Source organism: Meles meles, chromosome 3 (genome assembly GCF_922984935.1).
Source record: "Meles meles chromosome 3, mMelMel3.1 paternal haplotype, whole genome shotgun sequence".
Taxonomy (NCBI): Eukaryota; Metazoa; Chordata; class Mammalia; order Carnivora; family Mustelidae; genus Meles; species Meles meles.
Genome location: NC_060068.1, coordinates 155,667,018 through 155,694,934, shown reverse-complemented (window position 1 = coordinate 155,694,934; position 27,917 = coordinate 155,667,018). Strand labels below are relative to the sequence as shown.

The 27,917-nt window shown below is 40.9% G+C and overlaps 1 protein-coding gene across 1 annotated transcript; it reads right to left on the bottom strand.

Moving 5' to 3' along the window:
• Positions 1–259: 259 nt before the first annotated feature.
• Positions 260–21,293, bottom strand: LOC123937887 (UDP-glucuronosyltransferase 3A1-like). The gene is made up of 7 exons (XM_045998683.1): positions 21,025–21,293; positions 19,002–19,103; positions 10,161–10,275; positions 6,987–7,518; positions 4,342–4,570; positions 2,619–2,838; positions 260–868 (listed from the first exon to the last, which is right to left on the bottom strand). Exons 1-7 carry the CDS (start codon positions 21,116–21,118, stop codon positions 592–594), a joined length of 1,569 nt encoding a protein of 522 aa, XP_045854639.1. The 5' UTR covers positions 21,119–21,293; the 3' UTR covers positions 260–591.
• Between the last annotated feature and the right edge of the window lie 6,624 nt (positions 21,294–27,917).

Below are 27,917 nucleotides of genomic sequence, written 5' to 3'. Positions count from 1 at the left end.
TGGCTTCTTTGGCCTTTGAAGTTAGTTTTGCATATACCTCCCTTTCAGGGAACAACAGGATGACTAGGCAGGGCATTGTGTCTAGGAGCAGGGAGTGGAGAGGAAGCTGGGGGCTCTCTGCAGAAAGTTTGAGTCTCAGTGAGGAGTCCACTGATGAGGGGTAAGTTAAGAAGCCTGAGACTCATAGACACAGAAGGTAGAACAGGGGTTTGTAAAGAGTCAGGGTGGGGGCATGGGGTAGTATGGGGAGTTATTATTTAATCAATGCAGTTTCAGTTTGGGAAGGTGAAAAGTTCAGACATGGGTAGTAGTACTGTTTAAACCACAATATGAATGTACTTAATGCCACTAAACTCTATACTAAATGGCTTAAATGGTCAATTTCATGTGATGCATATTTTACCACAGTTCTTTTGAAAGACCCTCAAGAGTGCTTCACAAGAATTTCTAAAAAGAGGCAGAAAATAGTGAAGAGCAATTTGTGTGCCACCTTAAAGTGCCAGTATGGAGAAGACACCAGGGGTGCCCTGTGCTGGGGAAAACCTCCTATAACCAGTGGCTCCCCAAACACCCATCAGGGAAGCACCTCCATCAGGCCTCCTTCAGCTTCCTGGCCCCGCACAACCACCTAACCACCATGCCCAGCAGCTTCCCACAGAGCCACAGGGTGCCCAGGGTGACCACCAGCAGAAACAAGAAGACGTCCAGCAGGTACTGCTCATGCCATGGCTGCTGCAGGCCATGGGGCTTGAGGTGGGCAGCACCTCCTGTCTGGAGGATGTGGTCGATCCAACCCACCAGCCTCTGGGCAGGGGTTAGGGGGTGGGAGCGCCTGATGATGCTGGCGGCCACAGCTGCTGACTTGTACCTGTTGGCAGAGACAGAGGTTGGGTGTTACTCATGTGGTCTCAGAACTCTTAGAGACCTTGTCTCTCTCTCTCTCTCTCTCTCACACACACACACACAGAGAGAGAGAGAGAGAGAGAGAGAGAGAGACACATTTTCATCCATATGAACAAAAGACTCAGTTTCAAGGAAAGGTTTTGGCCTGGCCTTGCCACAGTCTAGCTGGGTCCCATGGAAGAGTTCAGACTGAACCCTCCATACAAAGGTCCATGCTTTATGCTAAAAGTGCTAAAATATAAAAACTGACTAAGTCTATAAGGGCTAGTTCTACCCAAGGAGGCTTATCACATACAACAGAAAATTATATGTATAAGCAGCTATGTTATGCTGGTGTCTGGGCTAGATGTCAAACAGGACTGTGGGGTCTGGGGCCCAGCACAAGTCTGTACTTTCCTGCCTCTTCAGAGCATCATATTGGCCAACACTGGCTCCAAGGACTACCCCCTACCCCACACTTAGGTCCTATGCTTGCTTTAATTCTTTGCTGCCATTGACTTGAAATTCTTAAACTTTATAATGATGGTTCCTACATTTCCATTTTACTTTGAGCCCCACAAATTATATACCCAGTCCTGATGCGTAATGTATAGGGACCATCCCAGCCTAAATGATTCCATCATAGAGCCAGCAAATGATGGACAGTTTGGGTCTAGGTCTTTGAATAGCCAATGAAATTCACAAGCTCATTCTTCAAAAAGCGAACATTTGCTATTCATGAGATACCAAACATAATGAAATGTCTGAGGTTATCTGACCCCCGGAGTTCATAGCTTTTCTAGGATTAAGAATCATATGCTATGTGGTGACTTTCAGTCATCTAACAAGAATTCCTTTGGGTCTCCTTTGTGCAAGGTAATATAAGTCTTGAGGTCTGAGTCAGTTTATGCCCTTGAAACTTTAAGTTTTTCAGTTCTTCTTATTTTTGAGGTAGAAAGAATAAACTTTTCTCTTTATATGAGATTATTGTATTAGGTGGAAATTTACCCAAGAGAACGTAAGCCCTTTTATTGACTAACTTAATGGAAATTCATCCAAACTTACTTTAGCAGGCCCTGTACTAGGCCCTGGAAACACAAGGGAAAACAAGACATCCTTAGCTATCCAGGGGAACTAACTGTACTTTCTAGTGTGAGGAACACACAATAAATTAAAACAGAAAGAACTGGGTTAGTTACTGATCCTAAGAAGTGTTAAGAAGGAAAAATGAATTATGATTGAAGAGGGTGGGAGAGAGGAGCACATTTAGGCATGTCAGACAAAGACCACCTGCCTCTCTGAGGAGAGGACATTGGAGCTAAGTCTGACTGTCATAAAGGAGCCAGCACTGTAAAGAGAAGGGAACGGTGTTCTAGCGAACAGCACTGATAAAGGGCCTGAGGCAGGAAACACTGTGACATATTGGAGGACAGAAAGGCAACCTCCTGACTCGGTTGGAATTCTACTATAAGCACCCCCAATACATAAGACCTCTCAGACCCTGTGTACATAGGTCACTGGGTCTTCACAACACTTAAGGCAGGAATTGTTTTCAACATCTAACCTAAATTGCCTAGTCTTGTTCTCAGAGGAAACATGTCATTTGTAAACATCAGCACATATTATTCTGTGTCTTGGATGCTTCAGCTTTTATTGCAAAAAAGTGTCAAACATTGTCCTTTGTGTTTGATGTCTTCATTCAGTCTAAGTGACCATAAGCTTCAAGAGCCCCATACCTCTTGTCTTCTATGACTTGCTTCATCTTCAGAGCTAATGTCTCTGCCTTGATCTGCTTCAGCTGGATAGAGACACCAAACTTTTTGGCTTCAACATGGTTCAGGTTTTCAGGCTGGTCTCCAAAAAGAGGAATCCCCACCACAGGCACACCATGTTGGATGGCCTCCATTATGCTATTCATCCCACCATGGGTGACAAAGAGATGGATACGTGGATGAGCTGTTTCAATTAAGAAGTAAAGCAGAATATTTCAGATTGAAAATTTTCAGAGTGAAAGTTTCAGAAAACCATGGAAAGCAGAAAGGGCGGAAGAAAATACAAAAGGACTTTCAAAGTCTGTTGGAGTCATTATAAATGTATTTTGCTTGGACATATCCAAGGTGCATGTTACTAACATACAGGATTCCAAACCTTGCCTTTTTATGGAAATTCCTTCCCCCAGCCAGAACCCCGCTAAGACTCAAACCCAGGGGACTCTCCAGACAATACTCCTAAGCAAGGTATATATCCCTTTCCATCCACCCATCCATCTTTCTCTCTATCATCCTAGTCATTCTCTTTGTTTCGCTCATCTGTATTTTCTCATTGTATCTCTCTGTCTCAGTGTCTCTTTCTCTTTGCCTTGAGCACTCTTCTCACCTGCCAACTTATTTCCCTCTTCTCTGAATTCCTGACCATTCATTAGCATCATAACTCATGTGTCAATCATAAAAATTTTACTATATGCATTGTCTCCTCAAATACATGATTAGCCCCTTTAAAGCAGAGGCTAGCCCCCATGCTTGAGTATTTCCATTTACAGCATTTCCATCCCACCCTGTTTAAAGCTAACTAAGATTATTGTTGAAAATGAAGAGTTTGTCTCAGCCTGTGTCATTCAACTGGGATGTGTGTGTCAGAATCTCCTTATCTCTTCTTTGAAAGAAGCATCATGTGCCCCACTCCAGACTTAAAGAATTAAATTTGCAGAAGTGGAGGCAGGAATCTGTTCCTTTATTCCCCAGGTTATTTGAGTCATTGTCTTAATCATGTGCCTTTGATTCCGTCAGTGGCTATGACAGTAAGGAGTCTGTAAAAAAGCAGGACTGAGCACGAAGAAAACCTATTGGTGGGATGGGGGCAGGGAGAGAACTCTCTGGTACCAGAGACAAAGTGGACCAACTAACTGACTATGAGCTTGTTCATCTTGGCACTCAGGTATTTTGGCACATCCTAAAGACACTACTGACATCAAATGTTGTGAAAGTATGAATTGTTCCCTCCTTAATAGCTAAGAAAGGTGTGTTTGTGGGAGGAGTGAGTGTATATATACATGTAAGTGCACGTGGATGAACAGTTACTCTTGAAGCCACTAAATACAGTGACAACATCCTTCCAGTATGTTTTCTTCAGAATCCATAGGTTGTTTCGGATTGTGTTTGGGTGACCCTGTTCAAGACCAAAGGCAGTAGGTCAAGGTGAATTTGGTGTCTGCTGACATCTGGCCTGGAATAGAAAACAATGAAGGGGAGATGGCAGTTTGGGCACTGATCTGATTAGAAGTAGGGTCTGATGCCCCAAGAACTCCAGCTGACTGCTCTGTTCCTGCCTTCTGCAGACTTACCTTTAGCTATTAGCAGCTCCTTCTGGTGCAAATAGGATTGCCCTACTAGAGGTCAGAGCCTGATGAGTTCTAAAAATATGTAAAATAAGAAGGGTGAAGCAGACCTGAGCCTCCCTTACCCAGGAGATCATTCTGAGGAAGCCAGTTCACAATTTTCACATTTGCTGACAGTCTGATGTCTTTGGGCCAATGAGATGGCTTATATTTCCATATAACTCCTTGAGAGAGATGAGCAAAGGCACTGTTCATCTCCCTGAGAAGATCCACTTGAAAGTTGCTCACCATGGAGCCCAGGGCCACAAGGATAAAACCAGAGTCTCCAAACTTGTTGATGAAATTCTCAAATTCCTGGAGAAAGGTAAGAAAGGAAAAAGGAGTTGAACAAAGTTGTTCATGAAAGCCTAGACAACCATGAAATGAAAGCCAGATATTTACCGAACACACCCTCTTGTCCTTCTCTGAGTTCATAGCCCCTGCGACAGTATCCTGTGCATGGTACTTAAGCCCATGGTGTTGGTGGGAATACCTTTCCTCTTTAAAATCTTGATGTTAGTGTCAGGGTCATCCTAGATCCTCTGTTCATTGTAGGTCAATGGAGACACGGTCACTTGGGAATTTTCCGAGGCCACCAGAACATGGTAGTATAGCAAGAATACTGGTGGGGTGCTAGGGTCCCACAGAGGAAGGTGCTACACTGGAGAAGCCAGGAGAAAGCCTCTAGTGTAAGAAGTGGAAGAAATGGAGAAAGGCTCCTGACCACTCACACTCAATATACCACGTGGAATCCTTTGCTCTGACACATTGTGATATTCTTATTAACTGATCTTTGTAATTCATCTTCTACCTCAGTGGTTCACCCACATGACTGCAAATTATGTCCACATAAGAAGACAAAAAATGGTAATGCCCAGTCCTAACTCCAGATTTATTTTTTAAATAAGCAAAAATGGTAGTGCCCAGTCCTAACTCCAGCTTATTTTTTTTTAAATCCTCAGGCAATAGTTAAGGAAGGTTGGGATCTAATGTTGTATCTTGGCTTGACACCATTTCAGTGAATCTTGTTTCAAGTATTTCTTCAGACCCTGACTCTGGACTACTGGAGCCCCCCTCCCCAAGCTTCTAGACTCTCATCCCTAGATTGATTCTATGCAGCATAATACTGCCTGATTTACCACCTCAAACCTTTTTAATTTAAAAAGCTACATGAGAAACTATATAAGAACTGGAAAATAGAAAGAAAATTCTTTTTAAAAATCTCTATTATCGGGGCACCTGGGTGGCTCAGTGGGTTAAAGCCTCTGCCTTCGGCTCAGGTCATGATCCCAGGGTCCTGGGATCGAGCCCCACATCGGGCTCTCTGCTCCGCAGGGAGCCGGCTTCCTCCCCTCTCTCTGGCTGCCTCTCTGCCTACTTGTGATTTCTCTCTGTCAAATAAATAAAATATTAAAAAAAAAAATCTCTATTATCTCACAGCCATTACAACCCTTAGTCCCATTATGTTCCTGCTTGACAATCTCCTCCCTCTCCCCTATAACCAAGGCATATCCCAACTTCCTATCAAGTGAAATCTGGTCTGGCTACATTTATGTAATTGAGTCTTCTAGTTAATCTAGCTAGAGTCACCAAAGGAACCCAGAGTCATGCCTGTCTTATTTTGACTTTGACACATTCAGCTATTTGTTCTTTCTAACTAGAATTCCTTTCCTCCCTGGCTCCATCCATAAAAAATCCTGCCATCAACCTAAAGCCCATCTAGCCCATGGATCATTCTCCAGTACTCCCTGCTTACTCACTTCAAGGCCAGTAGATAAAGGTGGACAATAGGATGCCTGGAGGACCCAGGTCAAATCAAGTCTTCCTAACTCTGAAATGAATGGCAGTGGGAAAGTCGTTTACTCCACCTGAGTCTCTGTCTCCTTGTGTATAAAAATGGAGATCATCATACTTCCCTACAGGTAGTAAGATATTAAATAAGATAAATTCCATAAAGTCTCAACCAGTGCTGATAGGCAACAGGAAGCCAACTCATCTTAGCTCCCCTCCATTTAAAAACTTCTACTTCAATAGTTCTGACTTTAAGCCTTCAAACCAACCCAGCATCTTTCACAATTTACAATCCTCAGGACTGACCCCAGATCAAATCAGAAGGCCTAGGTGGAATTAAGAACTAAGGCTCTTCAGGCTGGGGATGCTGGTGATGATGCCCACAGTTCTTACTGTCATTCCCACCAGTCCCACCTTGGTTTTATAGTGTTGTGTGTTTCATTGTAAGTAACTCATCTCTTTAACAATTCTTGCATATAATGGATGCTTGCCTCACAGTTACTACATATATGATCATACACATTGGACATAAAAATATTAACTTACTAAAAGGCTTATCCCAGGGCACATGGCTCACTCAGTGGAAAAAGCATGCAACTCTCAACCTTGGGTCTTGAGTTTGAGCCCCATGCTGGGTTTAGAGTTTATTAAAAAGAAAAAATTTTTTAAAAATTTATTCTTCTCCTATCCCCCTATCCCACCAGCACCAGAACCAGAGAGGACCGTGGGTATACTATGTAAGGAGGTCCTCAATCTCAGGGTTATACAAGTCCTAACATTCTAATTGCATGACCCTGAAAGTGATTCATCCTTAAAAGGCATGTCTTGGGTGCACCTGCCTCACCCTACTCTGTCCCAGTTCCCACTGGCAGGGGAACCATCAGCTCTGCAGTGCAGAGTTCTGCGTGAAGTCCATATTGAGACCTCAGGTTTTACTTACTTGTGGTACTGCTTTCACAGGTCTTGCCATTAAGCCTCCAACATACACAGTGTTGGGAAGCAGGGGCCGAGCAAATTCAAGGGCAAAATCAGAGTTAACAAACCACAGCTCTGCTTTCTTTAGAAGATGACACAAAACTGGCCTAGAGCCTTCTGGGAAATGTTCCTTGATGGTGTTGTCATATGTAGACTGGATTTTCCATTGTCTTATGGAGAAATCAAAGAACATCAGGAAATTCTTCACTCGACCCCAGAAGTCCATGTGGTCACTTAGGAAGGAAGGGGATACTGGAACATAAGACAGGGGGTTTGGTAGCCCAATATCTATAGCACCAAACGAGGAAGAGAGAATGGACACAAATGGTTTTCCAAGCTTCTCAGCAACCAGGAAAGGACAGTAGTCAAAATTTTCAACTATCACTAGGTCAAAGTTCTCATTCTTTAAGGTGTCCATGATATCCTTTCTCCTTAGAAAATGACTGCACTGAAGCCCCATTTGTTCCATAAAGCTTAAAAATTTTCCAAATGTGTATCTGTAAGAAAGAAGAGAAATGGTAAATATTCACTGGAGGTGTTAATTTCATAATACATAAAGGAATCTTGAGCTAGAAAGAAAATACCCCAGGTGAGAAAGACCACATCAAGCAGTAGCGTACCTGTCCTACCACTGTCCATAAATACCCTCTCAGTCACTCTGAGCACACATTCTGCTCTGGAAAGTGTTCTCTTCCTCCCCTCCTCTTCCCTCTCTCATCCAAATCCCAAGCACTCTCTATGCCACGTTATTCAAAAAACTATAACTTTGAGTTCTTAATTCTTAAAATCCATGGACACAACTGAAAACAAATTGTCACCGTTGGACCTTCTGCTCTGGGAACCTTCTCTGACCATAGAAAATCTCACAGAACTCTCTACTTGATAAATTCTGTAATGTTCTCATTAACTTTCTTTTACATACTGACTTTTTATGAATGATTTTCTTATTTACTCAACCAAACTGTGGAAGTCTCTAGATGACACAGTTCCATAAATATTGATCATATAGGCTATTTTTTAAAACCACTGTGTATTCTAGGGCACATCATGTGATGAGCACTGAGTGTTATATGCAACTGATAAATTATAGAATATTACAAAAGAAAATCTACTGAAAAAAATTCTACTGAAAAAAAAAATCACTGAATGTGATAAATCACCTCACCCAAGGGATTATTTTATCACATTAGAACTCAAATCTCAGCTAAAATGGGAATTCCACATTTCAATGCCCACAAGTTAAGCAATTAAAGAAAAGACAAGACAAGAAAATAGAGAAGAAAGGAAAGCAAAGCAAGACCTGGTTAATAATAAACATATTACTAGCTTTTTAAAATATTTTATTTATTTATTTGACAGAGAGAGGGAGAGACGCAAGCAGGCTGAGCAGCAGAGGGAGAGGGAGAAGCAGGCTCCCCACTGAGCAGGGACCCCGAAGTGGGGCTCAATCCCAGGACCCTGGGATCATGACCTGAGCTGAAGACTGTTGCTTAACCAACTGAGCCACACAGGTACCCCTAGCTTTTCTACTACAATGTAGATTGACAGGTTCAGAGAAGATAATGATAAAAAATACGAACATGTAATTAAGACTTGGTGCATGGGACTATTCCAGGGACCAATCTCCTTAAAATGCTTTCCCATCACTGCCTCTATAGAATGTGACTCAGTTCCCTTCCTATTTGTATACCTATGGGGAAATAGATAAGACTGTCCACCTGCACTTTAAGGTATCAGAGGTAACAAGTGCAAGAACTCAATACATCATTGGCCTGCTGGCTACATGGAGGACCAAGAGAATCAATACCCTGGCACCCTATAATTTTTCACTACTGTACCACTGCACCCCAGATAAAGTAGGACCAGAAGTGAAGAACTTATTAACAACATACAGATCTCTGCCTGGTATTTAGGAAGAACTTCAAGTCATACAATGGAAGTGATTGGCAGAAATCACCCCTGGCTGTGTATTTTTGAAGATTTCATGTAACAAAAGAGTGTGATTGTCAGATATTTTAGATAATTTCAGGAGTTCTATAAAAATTCCTAGAATATATTTCATTAATCATATTTAAAATTGAGCTAACAAATAGAAAAAATTGTTTAAGAATACCTGGTTACCTATACCTGTCACCAAAAATATTACATTAAGGGAGAGGAGACAAAGCATGTATTTAAAATATGTAACTAACCATGCAGGATAATATAGACTAAGTATCAAATGAATAGGTTACATCAGACCTAGACAGGAGAGACTGTGGCTTCCCAATTTGAGTAAGGAAAAAGACTTTCTGAAAAAAGGCAAATGTAAGCAAGACCTTGACTAGTAAGTAAAAGTTTCAAGGTAAAAAGAAGGTGGGTGCCTGCATAGCACAGTTGGTTTAAGCATCTGAATCTTGATTTCGGTTCAAGTCAAGATCTCAGAGTTACGAGATCGAGCCCTTCATCCGGCTCCATGGTCAGCAGGGAGTCTGCTTGAGATTCCCTGCCTCTCTCTCTCTCTCTGCCTCTCATTCCACCCCTTCCTCCACTCTTGCTCGCTTGCTCTCACTCTCTCTCTCTCTCTCTCTGGGTTACCCCAGAACATAAATCTTTTTTTTTTTTTTTTTTTTTTTGCTTAAGTATTTTAAATGACCAAAAATTTAAAAAATAAAATAAAAGAGCTTTACATGGCCAGATGTTCAATTACCACAAAATCAAAGTTCATAAGTCTTCCCCCCATTAATGGAATATATGGGAAGAAAAGAAGGAAAAATAATTGAAAGACGGTCACTTTCATTTCCCTATCAACAGTGAGAGATTGAAGTACCTATACTTCTGTGTTGGGGAGGTTATAAATAAAGATGTAAAAGAAGTGTTGAAAGGATGTCCCAGAAGGAACAGCCTCTACTTTCTACAGAAATCCATTCATGGAAGAGGGACAGTGCAGAGCAAAGAAGACTTTCCAGTGACTGAACTGGATAATTTGGTGTGAGTACTTGTTTTCCCAACCATTCACTCATCATATATTCCTTCATCTATCCACCCATCCACCTAACCCTTTCTACGTCTTCAGTCCAAACATTCATCTATTTATCCCTTCATTTGTATTGCTAAAATAGTGATTCTTTGGTTCAAATAATAAAAAAATAAGACTCACCTGTCACCCAAAGCTTCTTCCAAAAAAAAAGCAAAATTGTCCTTCAATCCTTTGTTATAATCTTCAGGTGGAAACCAAGAAATAACTTGGTATGATTTTTCTTTCTCTTTAAAATCTAAAAAACACCCATGGGTTAAAAATGTTAAATATGTCACAAACATGGATTAACATTAGCGTGAAAAGATCAATATTTGTTTGCTCAGATAATATTTTATTTACTTGAATGTTTGCCTTTTGAACTATTTTTATATGCTTTGGTTGCATTCTCATTCATTCCATCTTTTAAAGTGATAACATGTATTGAGAACCTTACACTAATTAAGGAGTGCTTCTCAATTTAAAGTTATGGAAGTTTCCTTTTTTTTTTTTTAAGATGTATTTTTTTTGAGATAAAGCATATCGAGAAAGGGAAAGGGCAGAGTGGGAGAGACAGAGAGGGAGAGAATCTCAAGCAGACTCTGCTGAGCACAGAGACCAATGAGGGGCTCTATCTCAGGACCCTGCGATCATGACCTGAGCCTAAAACAAGAGGTCATATGCCTAACTGACTGAGCCACCCAGGCATACTGGAAGCCTCCATTTCAAGTTTCCATAATGGGGCACTTGGGTGACTCAGTTGGTTAAGGATCTGCCTTTGGCTCAGGTCATGATCTCAGGGTCCTGGGATGGAGCCCCACAACGGGATCTCTGCTCGGCAGGAAGACTGCTTCACACTCTCCCTCCACTCTTCCCCTCTGCTTGTGCTTTCTCACTCTTTCTCTTTCATACTCTATCTCAAATAAATAAATAAAATCTTTTTTAAAAATTAAAAAGATAAAGCTTTGTCTCATTTTACGGGTGAGAAAACAAAGGTAATTGAAGATACAATGGTAATTAGCTTAAGCAAATTAAGATAACTTGTCAAAATTTGCACACATAGAAAGTGATAGAGTCTGGTTGATTCCAGAGCCTCTGCCCTTTCTGTTTTAGAACAGCTCGTTTTCATTATTTATAGTGATAAATCCAAATAGTTTTTTGATTCAGTGAAAAGTAGGAAAAAGTACTGAGAAGCTTATATAAATTAGTAGACCTCTGTACCTCTACTTACCAGCATGGCTTCTCCCACATATCCTTGTGTAATGAAAAGTCTTAGTTCATTTCTGATGTTTGACAGCTGACAGTGTTCAAACCCTATCTCCCACTCCCTCTTCAGTGCTTCACCTGGGCAAACCATTAAGAAAGTCAACATGCTACCTTTGGCCCCCGTGGGAGTTTCAAATCATGCAAGTGAAGGCCAGTGACAGGGAACCCTCAACACATCCCAACTCTCCACCCACAATAATAACTCAAACTAGTCATCCTTCCCTCCTCTGGAAAACCATTTTTCAGATTTGCTTAGGAGCCTGTCCAGCTCATCTTAAAAAAAAAAAAAAAAGCCTTATAATTTGAGTAACAAAAATTCCATGCTCTCTTATACATGTATGCTTTCATCAGTCATAACCTCCAATCAAGTTGTGTGTAAACTGAAGAAAGATTAATGCACAGCCTTACATATTAAAACTACTGAGCCCAATCTTAGTGAAATCACTGCTACCCAAATATGTACTAGCAAATACTTCGCAATCATAGATTTGGCAACTAAGTTCTTCAGTACCATGTCAACAGGCTCTCAATGTCAGTTTGCCTTCACTTCGTGAAGGACACAGTACACATTTAACTAATTGTCCATGGGGTATTTCAATAGTCCTACCATTGGCCACAATCTTTACTGGCAAGACCTTAGCCACATCCGACTTTCACCAAGAACCTAGGTAGGACATTACATTATATCCTGCTCTAAGGAGATTCATTTGACATATTCATTCAGGGCAGAGAAATATTCCCAAAAAAAACTCACACAAAGGGATGTGCCATTGCCCGACACAAAGGTATCACTTTGTGTCGGGTTTTGAGGGCTAGGACCTCATTTAAATTCCTGGGAATTATTTGATCGGTTAAGGCCTCTCTATCCGTGACACTATCAAGAAACAACTATTGGGTGACCTGGGTGGCTCAGTCAGGTTAAGCATCTCACTTCAGCTCAGGTTATGATCTCGGGACCCTGGGAATCCAGCCCCAAGTTGGGCTCCCCTTTGAGGAAGGAGTCTACTTCTTCATCTCCCTCTTTCTCTGCCCCTCCCACTGCTTGTGTGTTATCTCTCTCTCTCTCTCTCTCAAATAAATGAAAAAAATATTTATTAAAAAAAAAGAGGGGCACCTGAGTGGCTCAGTGGGTTAAAGCCTCTGCCTTCAGCTCAGGTCATGATCCCAGGGTCCTGGGATCCAGCCCCACATCGGGCTCTCTGCTCTGCAGGGAGCCTGCTTCCCCCCCCCCACCTCTGCCTGCTTCTCTGCCTACTTGTGATCTCTGTCAAATAAATAAATAAAATTTAAAAAAAAACAAACAAACCTGTTGACTCATAACATCACAATATCTCAACAAGTCCAACAATTTTTAAGCCTTTTTACAATCTGGATGCAATGTATTTCTGACTTATACATTTTCCTTAAATCCATTTATACTTATTTTTTTAAATCAGCCCACTTTGAATAAGACCAAATAACAAAAAGATCTAGAATCTGTCCAAATTGCAATACAATAGGCAGTGTCATTAGTGCCTACCACATTTGCATTCATTATGAAGGCTTCAGCAACCCCTTCCCATACTTCCTGGAGTTCTCTAAAACACCTGTCGATAGCAGTATTAGTCTCCAATTGCTGCTATAGTAAATTACTATAAGCTTAGTTGCTTGAAACAGAACAAATTTATTATCTTACAGTTCTGGAGATCATAAATCTGAAAAGGGTCTCACTAGGACAAGAACAAGTTGTGGGCAGGCCAGCATTCATTTTGGAGGCTCTGAAAGATATTTTCTTTCTTTTAGTGATTACCTTCATTCCTTGGCTCATGGTCTCCTTTTAACTGGCATTGACATCATCTATCATCTACTCTCTTCCATTATCACATTTCCTTCTCTTATTCTCCTGCCAACTCTTTTTTTTCTTAGATCAGTTAACATATAGTGTATTATTAGTTTAAGGCACAGAGTTTAGTGATTCATCAATTGCATATGACACTCAGTGCTCATTACATCAAGTGCCCTTCTTAATGTCCATCACCCAGTTATTTTATCCCCTCCCCCTACCTCCCCAATCTTCCTTTTTTTAGAAGAACTCTTGCAATTATATAGAGCTTAAATGAATAATCCAAGACAACCTTCCCATCTCAAAATCCTTCTATTAACCACATCTACAAAGTCCCTTTGCCATCTTAGGCAGAATATTTATTGGTTCTAGAAATTACAGCATGTCTTTGAGTGGGCGATTATCTTCTACCACCATGTTCTGCTCTCCCGACCTCAAATACTCATGTCCATATCACATACAAAATACAATCACTCCATCCTAACACTCCCACAAGTCTCAAACCATCACATCATCAACTCAAAATTTCATCTAAATATCATTAGCACAAATGTCCTAAATTATATTATCTAAATAATTCAATCAAGTATGGGTGGGGCAGTCCAGATATGATCCATCTGTGGACCTATAAAAATTAGGAAACAAGTTTATCTGCTTCCAAAAAACATTAAGATACCAGTTACAGATATTATCATTCAAAGTAGAACAAAATGGAAGGAAGTTATGAATTTCTGATCCTAAGAAATGTTGACATTCAACTGGGTAGACAATGTTAGGTTTTAAAAACTGGAAATAAGGGGTACCTGGGTGGCTTAGGGGGTTAAGCCTCTGCCTTCGGCTCAGGTCATGATCTCAGGGTCTTGGAATCGAGTCCCGCATCGGGCTCTCTGCATGGCAGGGAGCCTAATTCCCCTCTCTCTCTCTGCCTGCCTCTCTGCCTACTTGTGATCTCTTTCTCTGTGTCAAATAAATAAATAAAATCTTAAAAAAAAAAAAACACTGGAAATAACCTACCATGACTTGACGCTCAGCCCTGTAAGCTTGAAGTTCTGCCCTTTATGTGCGCTGCTTCACACTCTTCACTTGTTCTTCATGAAAGGTAGCAGGAGTTTACAACTAAATAGTTTATGAGCATGTTTCTTACTTTGGCACAGTCCAATAGCCTTCTTTCATGTCCCTCTTTCTCTGTCCTTTTAGTCCAAATTGGCAGCATTTATCCTGTATAAAATTCTCAAGTACCTTATAGATCTTCTGGGTATGTCATGGAAATTCAGTCTGCTAGACAAGAGCCGCTACACAGATGTTTAAAAATAATTTCATCTCTACTTTTGGCTTCAGCCAACAAGGCTGAAGAGACTCATGATTCATATACGCAATATTAAAAGAGCTCTGTGAGACTGAAAATTCTGAGCTATTCAGAGGCAACAGCAAGAGGTAAACCAGCCACACCACTGGTTTTACCTTTCCTGGCAGCAAATACCCTAATTTTAGAATCTTTTGCAACGTGGATAGGCTGAGAATTTCCCAAATCATGAAGTCTTCATGATTCTTCCTTCAATTTATCTCTTTCCTCTCACATTTTACTATAAGAAGCAAGAAGTCCTTACGACCTATACTTTTACCGGAAGTGTGTTTATGATTTACATATTGTCTCAGACAATACCGATTTTCTTACCGACGATTTACATATTGTCTCAGACAATACTGATTTTCTCTACCATGCTCCTTACTTCCTTCTTAGTCCTCATTAGCGGAGTTCTTATATTTTTTATTAAGACACAAATGACATGTAACATTACATTAGCTTCAAGTGTAAAACATAAAGATTTGATGTTTTTATAAATTGCAACAGAGTTTTTTTTTAATATTTTGTTTATTTATTTGACAGAGAGCCTCTCTTCCAGAGGCTAAGATTATTATAATGGACATACTTTTACCTTTGTCTCTAAAGAACACTTTAGTTTTGTTTGTTCACTTATGTTGCTTTGATTATCCCCTCAGAATTAGAGGCCAAGTCTTGTTGTTTAGCCTAAGAGAAGATTTATTTAGTAATTTCTTCTCAGGTATGGAACAATGGTCATAACTAACATGTTGGCCAGAATAGGAATGCTGGTTAAACACATTTTATTTACCATTAAGTGATCTTTATCAATATTCTGGATTAGACAACAAATTACCTTTCTTGGGTGTTCCCTGTAAACTATACTCCTGTTTGAATGTTAAACTTCTGTTTCTAAAGTTAATTTTAAGATGTTTGAATGTTCAGTTTATGTATTTGAACTACAATAAACCAACACTTTTTATAAAAAAAAAAAAAAGTCTCTACTATCACAAGTAGATAGAGAGGCAGGCAGAGAGAGAGAGAGGGAAGCAGATTCCCTGCTGAGCAGAGAGCCTGATGCGGGGTTCGATCCCAGGACCCTGAGATCATGACCTGAGCCGAAGGCAGAGGCTTAACCCACTGAGCCACCCAGATGCCCTGCAACAGAGTTCTTAAAATCCACATTTCTACTAATAGTCTCTTCAAGACAATCTAGACTTATTCCGTCATGCTTCTTAATATTTTTCCAGCCTCTATCAATAACCCAATTATAAAGCTAGATATTGTTTGGAGCAATAGTTTATGTGACTATTAAAGATCTTTGCTTCTTCAATCTGATACCATTTCTTTTTTTTTTTTTTTTTAATTTTATTTATTTGACAGAGAAATCACAACTAGGCAGAGAGGCAGGCAGAGAGGTAGGCAGAGAGAGAGGAGGAAGCAGGCTCCCTACAGAGCAGAGAGCCCGACATGGGGCTCGATCCCAGGACCCTGAGATCATGACCTGAGCCGAAGGCAGCGGCTTAATCCACTGAGCCACCCAGGCGCCCCTGATACCATTTCTTTATTAAAGTAGTAAGTAAATGAACAAGATGGGAAAGTGTATCCAAACAAGGAGTTAATAAATGTTACAATACACCAAAATGGGCATCAGGTCAGAAATAATAACTATATCATGTGTTTTCCCCATTTGCACACACCTAGTCAAGCTCTATTCCTAAGGTAATGAATTAATATGCTGATTCAAAGCCTCAGAAATCCCTGTGATTGGGGAATATTGGAAGAAACTCTACACTTTTGAGCCTGGAAACTAAGGATAAAATTAAAAAGATCCAAAAGAAGACACCCAAATGGCCAACAGACACATGAAAAAGTATTGGACATTGCTCAGCATCAGGGAAATACAAAGAAAAACCACAATGAGATACCACCTCACACCAGTCAGAATGGCTAAAATTAACAAGTCAGGAAACAACAGATGTTGGCGAGGATGTGGAGAAAGGAGAACCCTCCTATACTGTTGGTAGGAATGCAAACTGGTGCAGCCACTCTGGAAAATAGTATGGAGGTTCCTCAAAAGTTAACTACTTCCTCAAAAAGTTAAATACTACTAGGTATTTATCCAAAGAATACAAACACAGTGATTCAAAGAGGCAAGTGTACCCCAATGTTTATAGCAGCAATGTCCATAATAGTCAAACTATGGGAAGAACCCAGATGTCCATCAATAGATGAATGGATAAAGAAGATGTGGTGTGTACACACACACACACACACACACACACACACACACACACACACACACTGGAATATTACACAGTCATCAAAAATTTGAAGCCTTGCCATCTGCAATGATGTGGATGGAACTGGAGGGTATTATGCTAAGTGAAATAAGTCCGTTAGAGAAAGACAAATACCATATGAATTCATTCATATGAGGAATTTAAGAGACAAAACAGATGAACATAGAGGAAAGGAAAGAAAAATAAAATAAAATGAAAATAGAGAGGGAGGCAAACCTTAAGAGATACTGAATTCTAGGAAACAAAATGAGGATTGCTGGAGAAGTGGGAGGGAGAAGGAATAATTGGGGGATGAGCATTAAAGAGGGCACTTGAAGTAACGAGCACTGGGTGTTACATGCAACTGCTGAATCACTAAGTTCTACCTCTGAAACTAATTTAAAGAAAAAACTGATGGGAACCATGAACTACCCAAATTGTTTATAGATTTTTATGTATATATATATTAAGGAGGTAGAAGGTCTGTGGCTTTTATTATTTTCTCAAAATTCATGGAAACCACCAAAATTATTTTTAATCAATCTAAAATTTTAACATAATTTTATTAAGAATTTTAATTAAATTTAATGCAATTTTCAAAATTAAGAATAACTACTTGAAAATTAATACACTGCAGCTATTTAATCATGTCTGTGGTCAACACAGATCTAAAACAATATGTATATAAATAATGTTCAATGAAAAATGGGGAACCTAATCTGGAAGGTGAGTAAAATGATTTTAAGCAGAGACTCAAATAAATATTTGTATACCAGTTTTCATAGCAGCATTATTCACAATATCCAAAACCTAAATGTCCATGGACAGATGACTGAGTTAACAAATGTGGTATAGACTTACGATGGAACATCATTCAATCTTTAAAAGGAAAGGAATTATAATCTACACTACAGTGTGGATAAGCCTTGAAGACATTATGCAATGTGAAATAAGCCAGACACAAAAAGACAAATATTGTATGTTTCTACTTAATAAGGTATCTCCAAATTATTAGAAAAATAAAGTAGAATGATGGTTACCAAGGGCTGCAGGCAAGGGAAAATTAGCAGTCACCGTATAATCAGTACAGAGTTCCCATTTGTGATGATCAACAGTTGTGATGGTTACACAACAACATGAATGTACTTAAAGTCACAAAATTGACAAAACAAATGTGTAAGGGATCAATTTTATGCTGTGTATATTTTACCACAATAAAAATCATAAAAGAAATTTTCACAGAAATAATTATTTTAATAAAATCTGAACAATAACAAAGCCTGATTACCTTCAAAGTTTTACAGTTTTTCAGAATTTTATTCCTCAAAGATGCTGCTTAAAACTGCGTCTTTTTTAACATCAAAGCCTAAGAAAACTTCAGATTGAGCAATACAAAGCTTAAAGTCCTAAATCCTCCCAACACTATTATTAATCAGCCATATAGTCTTGTGCAAACCATTTCAGTTCTCTGGGCTGTTGTTTTCTTGTCTGTCAACAGAAAAGAGTTGATAAGGTTTATTTGCTCATGTCAGCTAAAATTCACTGGATTCGATGATTCAGTTAAGAACGTCCAACATCATTATACACAAACTGTTGGTCAGGCACTGATTTTTCTAGAGAATAATATCATCTCAGGGCTGCCTGGGTGGCTTAGTCAGTTAAGCCGCTGCCTTTGGCTCAGGTCATGATCCCAGGGTCCTAGGATTGCTCTGTAGGGAGCCTGCTTCTCTCTCTGCCTCTGCCTGCCACTCTGCCTGCTTGTGCGTGTGCGCGCTCTCTCGCTCTCTCTTTTTCTCTCTGAGACAAATAAATAAAATATTTCAAAACCATCTCAGTGATAGATCCTGATCTTAGCTGGATAAATAATAGACTTCCTAAGAAAGTTTTCTTAGATTTCAGATATCAAAAAAGGAGAAAGTAATCTATGATATATAAAAAAAGTAATCTGTGATATAAGAAAAGAAAATGGTATATTTGGCTGAACATTTCTGTTCACATGTTTTCAAGCTGCTATGAAGTACCATTTACCAAAATAATCTGTAATACATGGAGAGTTGCTGGGGATGAAGCGGAAGGCAAGGTAAGGGAGGAAAATAGGGGACTACAGAGTGTGGAGTGGCACACTTGGCAGACAGAGCCAAGAAGTGTTCCAACACCTTACATTAACACACACACACACACACACACACTTTTCATTCTTTCAGTCCAGTTAGATTTCTAAGCAAAAGACACTGTTGTTCCACTCTACCCTTTGCATAGGGTAGAAGAAATAAAGAATTGGTGAGAAAAGATACCTGATATAAGTGAATTTCCTCTCTGGTGAAGCATGGTGACATTATGACCATGATCTTGCAGAATCTGAGACACCCGGTCCAGCAGCAGATGATGGCTTCCACCTAGGAACAATATACAACTTCACTTCTGTAATGATGATAATAGAGGGCCTGAAGCTGATAGGCTGAGAGATCCGGGAGATGAGAATTAGCAGGCAGAAAGCTGATGGTGAGGAGAGGAAGATGAGCTTCATCAGTCGGTCTGTCCATCTCCATTTGGATAAGCCCCAGCCACTCACTCAGAGCCCATGGCCCCAAATCTTGACTTTGGCAAATCTCCATCTTATCCTCTTTGTGACTCTGGTCACAAAAGTGACCAAACATCATTGTGACAAGCTTCTCTGCTGATGCCTTAAGGAATTCCTGATCTTAAAGATATGCTAAGTTTAGCCAGAGCTCATGGAGGCAGTGTGAGCTAAAGAAATAACTGTACTAGTGGGGAGAGTGGCACAGTGCTCTCTATGAGCATGAAGGGTTCCCAATGGACGGTCAATCAGAGTTCGTTCTGGAATCCTACTCTTTGGAAATTTAAGCTAGTGTAGGAGCCAGAAATATGGGAACTTGAATATCAGTCCAAGAAAGAGCCACTGGAGCAGAAGGAAGCTGAGTCACCACTTGGAGCCAAGAGACTCAGATACACGTATACTTGGCAGGGTATTTCTCAGCTGGGGCCTGCATCTTGCTGAACATCAAATTAAGGCATATTCAGAACAACTGTGGGCCCTTGGGGTGGAACTACAGGATCCTGTATGCATGAGGGACAAGGAATCACCCACCCTAGGAAAATCCTGGGATCCTAAGGAAACAGAAGCATGATCATCTGGGGAGGTACAGGTTCTATTACACTGAATCTTATCCAAAACCAAATGCTCAGGAAAACACTTGGGGGAGGGGGGGCTAAATGAGATTACTTATGGTTCCTTCCAGCTCACAATTCCCAGTGATCTATACACAGTAAGTGACCTCAAAGAGCCCACTGGGGGTGGAAATAAAATCTTGAGAAAGCTCCATCTTATGATAATCCTTTTATCCTAATCTTTTTCCCTTTGTCCCTTTTCCTTTTCATCTTCTATTCCCTTCGGTGGAAAAGTAAAGGAAGTAAAACTGAGGCCACAAAATGCAGTATTAACAGCTCCCCGAGGGGCACCTGGGTGGCTCAGTGGGTTAAAGCCTCTGCCTTCGGCTCAGGTCATGGTCCCAGAGTCCTGGGATTGAGCCCCGCATTGGGCTCTCTGCTCCGCAGGGAGCCTGCTTCCTCCTCTCTCTCTGCCTGCCTCTCTGCCTAGTTGTGATTTCTCTCTATCAAATAAAAATAAAAATAAACAGTTCCCTGAATCCTTCAAACACTTCTAGCCATACGGGTGAAAGGAGCGGGCACAGGCAAGACCCGAATGTCCAGGATCCAGTCCCCAGCCCTGGCCAGTTCTCGGGAGTTTTCTCTGGATGAGAGCGCTCCACTCCCCCCACCCCCCACTCCAGGTGTCACTGAAATACTTTCCCTGCTCCACCTTGGCTCCCATGCAGTGTCAGAAAACTAGTGCTTCTGCCCTTCACTCCCAATACACATATAAGCTCCTTTCCCTGGTCTCCAAGAGCCTGCAAACGCTCCCAAAGCCTCTATTGGCAATTGCTGCGCACCACCCAGAAGTTTAGGGTGAGCCTCTGAATTTGCAGCCCACTCCCCGGAGGGAGGAGGCAGCCCGGGGTCTCCAGCACTGGGAGGGATCTCAAACTTGTGGACCCATTCCGCGCCTAGGAGAGCAAATCTGAGTAGGCAGAGGGAGGAAAAGGTATTCTATTTTCTCAAGAAGTTTCTTCACCTCTCGGTGGTAGGGGCTCCTCATTTCCCCACACCCCATCCTGCCTCTCCCCCCTCTAGCCTGGGATCCAAGCCCAATAGTGCTCCCCTGACCCAGAGCTGTCTAACGGAGCCTTCCCGTGGATGTCTGAACTGTGTCTATCTGGTTCTCCCGCAAGCACTCACCCACCAAAGACAGAGTGAGAATTTTGGCGGCCTCTGAGAGCAGGAACCCAGGCAGAAGGAAGCCAACTAGCAGAAGCGCCCGCTGCCCCGCCATGCTCGCTTGGTTATGAGCTGGGAAGCCCAGCCCAGCGCGCAGAACGCTGCGCCCCGCGCACGGCACAGCGCCGCAACCGGTGCGCCCTGGGGACACGCTCCACTTGCAGCTAAGGAAATAAGCCGGCGGGCAGATTGGGAAGACGTGAGAGATGGACCCCGCCTGTGTTCTCTTCTGCTTGCGGTTTCTTGCCCTTCTGCTCCACCTCCCAGGGTGTTTGCTCCACTGGCTAATTTGTCCGCACCCTCGAGAAGGAGGGGTTAGTGAACTCTCCTTAACCCCTCTCTGTCCCCGTCATCACCGCACTCTCCACAGAGAAGGTACTCTGAGCCAGGAAGGTAGGGAGCTTAGGAAGTTGCTTCCAAGATAGTTCCACCTCCAGGTGACCCACGCCCATCCCCGTTTTAGGGGATGCTCTATTTCCCTAGGTCTTTGCTTAAAATCTCTGAGACGCTACTCGGTGGAAGGAGTGTCTATTCCCTGAGAGTAGCTTGTGTCTACTCTCTAGAACCAAACCCCCAAGAGAAGTCGACCCACCCTTCCTGGATTGTGTTCCGAAGACCTCTTAGAGAGGTCATTTATTCAGGAAGAGATGCTCAAGTCCTAACTCCAGAAGTCCAAGTGTTTGCGGAGGTTTGAGCTTCTAAAGCCGAGACCAGAATTCTGAATGAGAATCATAAACTAGGACTGGGAATCTTTCCACTGTCTCCTCGGGCACAAACCGAGGACTTCTTGTAATTCTGCCTCCTTGTAATGTCGGCCCTGGCAGAGGCATCTTTGCACGCTCTATCCTCAAAGCAATACTGTTATTGTAAAGGTTTTCAGCGCAGCTTTCCTTACAGTCCCTTACAGGTAACAGAATTCTGGGCAATGAGGACAGAGCCTCTTTTCCAGTGGGAGGGGGAGGATAATTCCATGAAAACTTTTACTTTCCTGATCAAGGGCTATGTTTCTTTGAAAGCTTATATAGCTTTCAGAGCTTTGACAAGAGTTTACAGGAAAGACAAATAGAAAACGAAGGGATATGTAAAGTACCCGTTTTAGGTGTCATTCCAAGTGGTAGAAGCAGGAGTGAGGGAAACAGGCTGAGAAGATACTGGACATGGAGGTTGGAATGGTTCAGGTTCATTGCCTCGAAGAGGGGTATGACAAGGAAAGTGTCCTCAAGGCTTAAAATATGAAGGTCATTGGTCCAAATTACCCTGGGACTGAATCACAGAACAGCCCATACTGACTGGCAAATAAAGAAGTCCATAAGGCAGCTATGTGTAGAAGAATGAAACTCGACCATTCTCTTACACCGTACACAAAGATAAACTCGAAATGGATAAAAGACCTCAACGTGAGACAGGAATCCATCAGAATCCTAGAGGAGAACATAGGCAGTAACCTCTTCGATATCAGCCACAGCAACTTCTTTCAAGATATGTCTCTAAAGGCAAAGGAAACAAAAGCGAAAATGAACTTTTGGGACTTCATCAAGATCAAAAGCTTCTGCACAGCAAAGGAAACAGTCAACAAAACAAAAAGGCAACCCACGGAATGGGAGAAGATATTTGCAAATGACAGTACAGACAAAAGGTTGATATCCAGGATCTATAAAGAACTTCCCAAACTCAACACACACAAAACAGATAATCATATCAAAAAATGGGCAGAAGATATGAACAGACACTTCTCCAATGAAGACATACAAATGGCTACCAGACACATGAAAAAATGTTCATCATCACTACCCATCAGGGAGATTCAAATTAAAACAACATTGAGATACCACCTTACACCAGTTAGAATGGCCAAAATTAGCAAGACATGAAAGAACATGTGTTGGAGAGGATGTGGAGAAAGGGGAACCCTCTTACACTGTTGGTGGGAATGCAAGTTGGTGCAGCCACTTTGGAAGACAGTGTGGAGATTCCTCAAGAAATTAAAAATAGAGCTTCCCTATTACCCTGCAATTGCACTACTAGGTATTTACCCCAAAGATACAGATGTAGTGAAAAGAAGGGCCATCTGTACCCCAATGGTTATAGCAGCAATGGCCACAGTCACCAAACTGTGGAAAGAACCAAGATGCCCTTCAACGGACGAATGGATAAGGAAGATGTGGTCCATATACACTATGGAGTATTATGCCTCCATCAGAAAGGGTGAATACCCAACTTTTGTAGCAAGATGGAGGGGACTGGAAGAGTGAAATAAGTCTGAGTGAAATAAGTTAAGCAGAGAGAGTCAAGTATCATATGGTTTCATTTATTTGTGGAGCATAACAAATAACATGGAGAACATAAGGAGATGGAGAGGAGATGGGAGTTGAGGGAAATTGGAAGGGGAGGTGAACCATGAGAGACTATGGACTCTGAAAAACAATCTGAGAGTTTTGAAGGGGCAGGAGGTGGGAGTTTGGGGGAGCCAGGTGGTGGGTATTAAGGAGGGCACGTATTGCATGGAGCACTGGGTGTGGTGCAAAAACAATGAATTATACTGAAAAGAAATTTAAAAAAAAAGGAAGTCCATAAGGGCTGAATAAAGAATTCCAATTTTAGGAAGAAGCCAATGAGCAGGAACTTGTAACAAAATTCGTAAGTAGATATGATGTGGGGAATAGGAATTGCCAGAATTCCTATTTGGTGGGAATTTCATAAGAAATGATAACACTGCACTCCCCCCATTCTCTGCTTCCTAAGATACAGTTGGCATCAGGCCTTCTTTAGCTTCCTGGCCCACACAGCCAGCTGACCACCGCACTCAGTTGCTTCAGATATTGCCAGACATGGCCCAGGGTGACCATCAGCAGGAACAAGATGTGAGAAGGTGCTCTTCATGCCACAGCTGCTGGGAGGTGCAGGGGCTTGAGGTATGCTGTGCCCCGTCTAGAGGATGTGGTAGATCCAGCCGACCAACTCCTGGGTGGGACAGGGGCGTGTCAGGAGTAGAAGTGTCTGATGATGCTGGTGGCCACTGCTGCTGATCTATACCTAAGAGCAGAGACAGGAGGTGACAACATTGGATGACAGGTTCTCAGCAGCTTGCACTGGACAGAGAAGACTAGTTTTCAAGTAATTAAAATCTGATCCTGAAATTTACCAGCTGGATGCCTATAAACAGTTCAATTTTATAAAGATTCTTGTATGCACAGAATCCAAATTAATACTGAAAGGTGAAGTTGTGCCTAAGTCAGTCCCTGTCCTCATGGAGCTCATGATCTACTAGACCAAAAGATACCTGTATGGTGGCTAGGTGTGCTCATTGCTAACAAAGCACCACTGTTTATAGTCCTTTCAGTGGACAGAGCTAGGAAGTATTTGGTTATAGATATAGATATCAAGATCCCATATTTATTTCCCTACTTATAGATGCTGTAGCTGTCTATTACCTAGTGACAAAAAAATCAATTTATAATTTATACTGGTATCTCAATTCAAATCAGCGGGGTTGTTCCAATTGTCCCCACTTCCACATTTGTAATTTTCTTTTCCAAAAGTAAGAAACAACATCAATACATTTACTCATTTACTTAGTCCTATCATGCATAGAAAGTGAAGTCAAATATACTAACTGCAAAAAACCTACTCAATAGATAAGCTTTGTTTGCAGTTCTTTTTGTCTTGAGATTGGATATACATAGCTGATCCTTGAACAAATGGGTTTGAATTGTACAGGTCCACTTATATGTGGATTTTTTTTCAATAAATATGGTACAGTACTGTAAATATATTTTCACTTATGATTTTCTTAATAACATTTTCTTTTCTCTAGCTTATTTATGGTATATAATACACATAACATATACATGTAGTACATGTAATACATGTAATAGTATACATATATATCTAGTATATAATACATATAACATACAAAATATATGTTAATCAACTTTTTATGTTATTAGTAAGGCTTTTGGTCAACAGTAGGATATTAGTAGTTAAATTGTGGGGGATTCAAAATATATGAAGATTTTTGACTATGTGAGGGATTAGCACTCCTAACCCCATGCTCTTAAAGGGTCAATAGTACTAACAATAAATTCAGCAGCATATAAAGTTGATCACACACCAATACCGAGCAGGATTTATCCTGAAATGCAAAGAGGGTTCAGCATATGGAAACTGATCGATGTAATACACCACATTAACAGAATGAAAGAAAAAAACCACATGATCACCTTAATTGATTCAGAAAAAGCATTTGAGAAAATTCAACACCCTTCCATGATAAAAACATTCAAAATAATAAAAGTCATTAACTAAAAAACCACAGCAAACATCATACTCAATGATGAAAGACAAAGCTTTCTCTAAGATCAGGAACAAAGCAAAGATGCTTGTTTTTATCATTCCTCTTCCACATAGCACTAGAAGTTCTAGCCTGAGCAATTAAGCAAGAAAAAGAAATAAAAGGCACCCAAGTTAGAAAGGAAGAAGTAAAATTATCTCTATTCACATGTGATATGATCTTACATGTAGAAAATTCTAAAGATTACACACACACACACACACACACACACAGAGAGAGAGAGAGAGAGAGAGAGAGAGAGAAACCTGTTAGAACCAATAAATGAATTCAGCAATATAGCAAGAGTACAAAGTAAGCCACAAAAATCAATTGCATTTCTATACTGACAGTAAACAATCTGAAAAGAAATCTACAAAACAATTCCATTTACAATAGCATTAAAAAAGAATAAAATACTTAGGAATTAACTTAGCCAAGGAGGTGAAAGACTTGTACAATGAAAACTGCAAAACATTGCTGAGAGAAATTAAAGAAGATACAAATGGAAACACATCACACATTGGTGTGGAGCCCTAGCACTGATCCTGCAGCTCCCTCCTGCTTCTATGTGTCCTGGGACAGTGCACCTGCAGTTCTGTGATAAAGAGGCCAGCTTCTCTTACAGGTCTCCTAGGGCATTGAGACTGGAGGTATGAGAGACATACATGGGTTCTAGTCATCTCACAAGTCCCAGTCATCCTTGCTGGCTCTAGTTTATTCCTGCTCTCATTCTCCTCCACTTTGTTTTTCCTCACAACCAGCTGGCTGACTTAAATTTCAAGACTAGAACTACATGGGCTGTTGCACCTGTTGCCACAAATATGTTAAGGTCTAGACCCAATGATAATTCTTTTTTTCTACATAATTCATAGTGTTCCTTCTTCTCTGATCAAAGCCTGACTCAATATTCCTTTTCCTATTCTGCTTTACTAACCAAACCTCAATTTTATTTGAAACAAAACTTACAAACAAAAGGAAAGCCTCTACATTTTCCAACCTCTATTGTAGATAGGAGTCATCATGTGACATAGTTCTGATTAATGAAAGTTAAATGGGAGTCACTGAATAGTTACAGCTTTCAAGGATGACATGCTCTATTAGGTTTCCATTTCCTGTTGTAAATAATTACCACAAACTTGGTGGCTTAAAGCAACATGACTTTATTATCTCACACTTTTCTAAGTTAGAAATCTGTTGTTGGTTTTATGGGCTAAGATCAAGGTGTTGTCCTGGCTGTTCCTTTTGAAGACCCTAAGGATGGATTCATTTCCTTGCCTTTTCAGTTTCTAGAGGTCCACCTTCCTTGGTTCCAAGTTCCTCTTCTGTCTTCAAGGCCAGCTACATTGCATCTCTCTCGCTATTCTTCCATGGCCACATCTCTCTCTCTGCCTCTCCTCTCCTTCAACTACAAAGGGCCTTTGTGACTGTATCAGGCTCACCTGATAACCCATGATAATCTCCCTATTTTAAGGTTAGCTGATTAGCAACCTGAATTCCATCTGCAGTCTTAATCACTTTTGCCATGTAATGTAACATATTTACCTGTTCCAGGTATTAGGACATGGACATTTGTGGGGAGCCATTATTCTGCCTGTATCACCTAGAATTCTTTTATCCTCCTTCTTCCTTGCCTAGATCACATATATCCTGGCTCCAGCTACAGTGAGCATGTAGCACCCATGAAGGAATCTTGTGATGGAAGCAATTGGCAAGAGTGACTAGCCAGAAAGGAAAGAGGGGACTGGAGAACTGGAGAACATTAGAGAAGTGCCATTCTAGTCCCACATTTCCAGACTCTAGCCATCTTTCATGTGAGAAGGAAATAGACCCATTATATGTTTAAGCCATTATTTTTTGAACTTCTATGACTGGTCGTCAATTTCTAGTGACACATAACATATAGGAAGGTCCATTGCAATGAAATGAAAAGGGGATGGAATTCTTTTCCTGAATCAAAGTAGTCTTAGAAATCACCAATATCCATTGGGGAGGGTATGTGCTATGGTGAGTGCTGTGAAGTGTGTAAACCTAGTGATTCACAGACCTGTACCCCCGGGGCTAAAAATACATTATATGTTTATTAAAAAAATAAAAATAAATAAAATTTTAAAAATAGAATTAAAAAAAAAAGAAATCACCACATATCTTGCTGCGTGACTCACAAAAACATATTAAGGCAAAACACAACTTTCATGGTCTCATTTGACTTTCTCATAACCCCATATTAGAAAGCAGGTGTCATGGAAAGATTTCATAAAAGAAAAAACTGTAGAACAACCTGTGGGTCCTATGTGTAGTCAGCAGAGATGGTGTTCCCTGCAGGAGGGGATACTATAGCTGCAGTGGAATTCTGGGAGGGAAGATTGTGGGAGGGAGGGTTTGCACATATTTAGGGGGTCACTTTCTGGAACCAGAAATTTGAAGGGAGTTCAGAAAAAGAGTCAGTTTGGGTTTGTCTTACTCAGTTCTGGCTACTATATCAAAATACCATAAATCTGGTGGCCTATAAACAAGAAACTTGGAA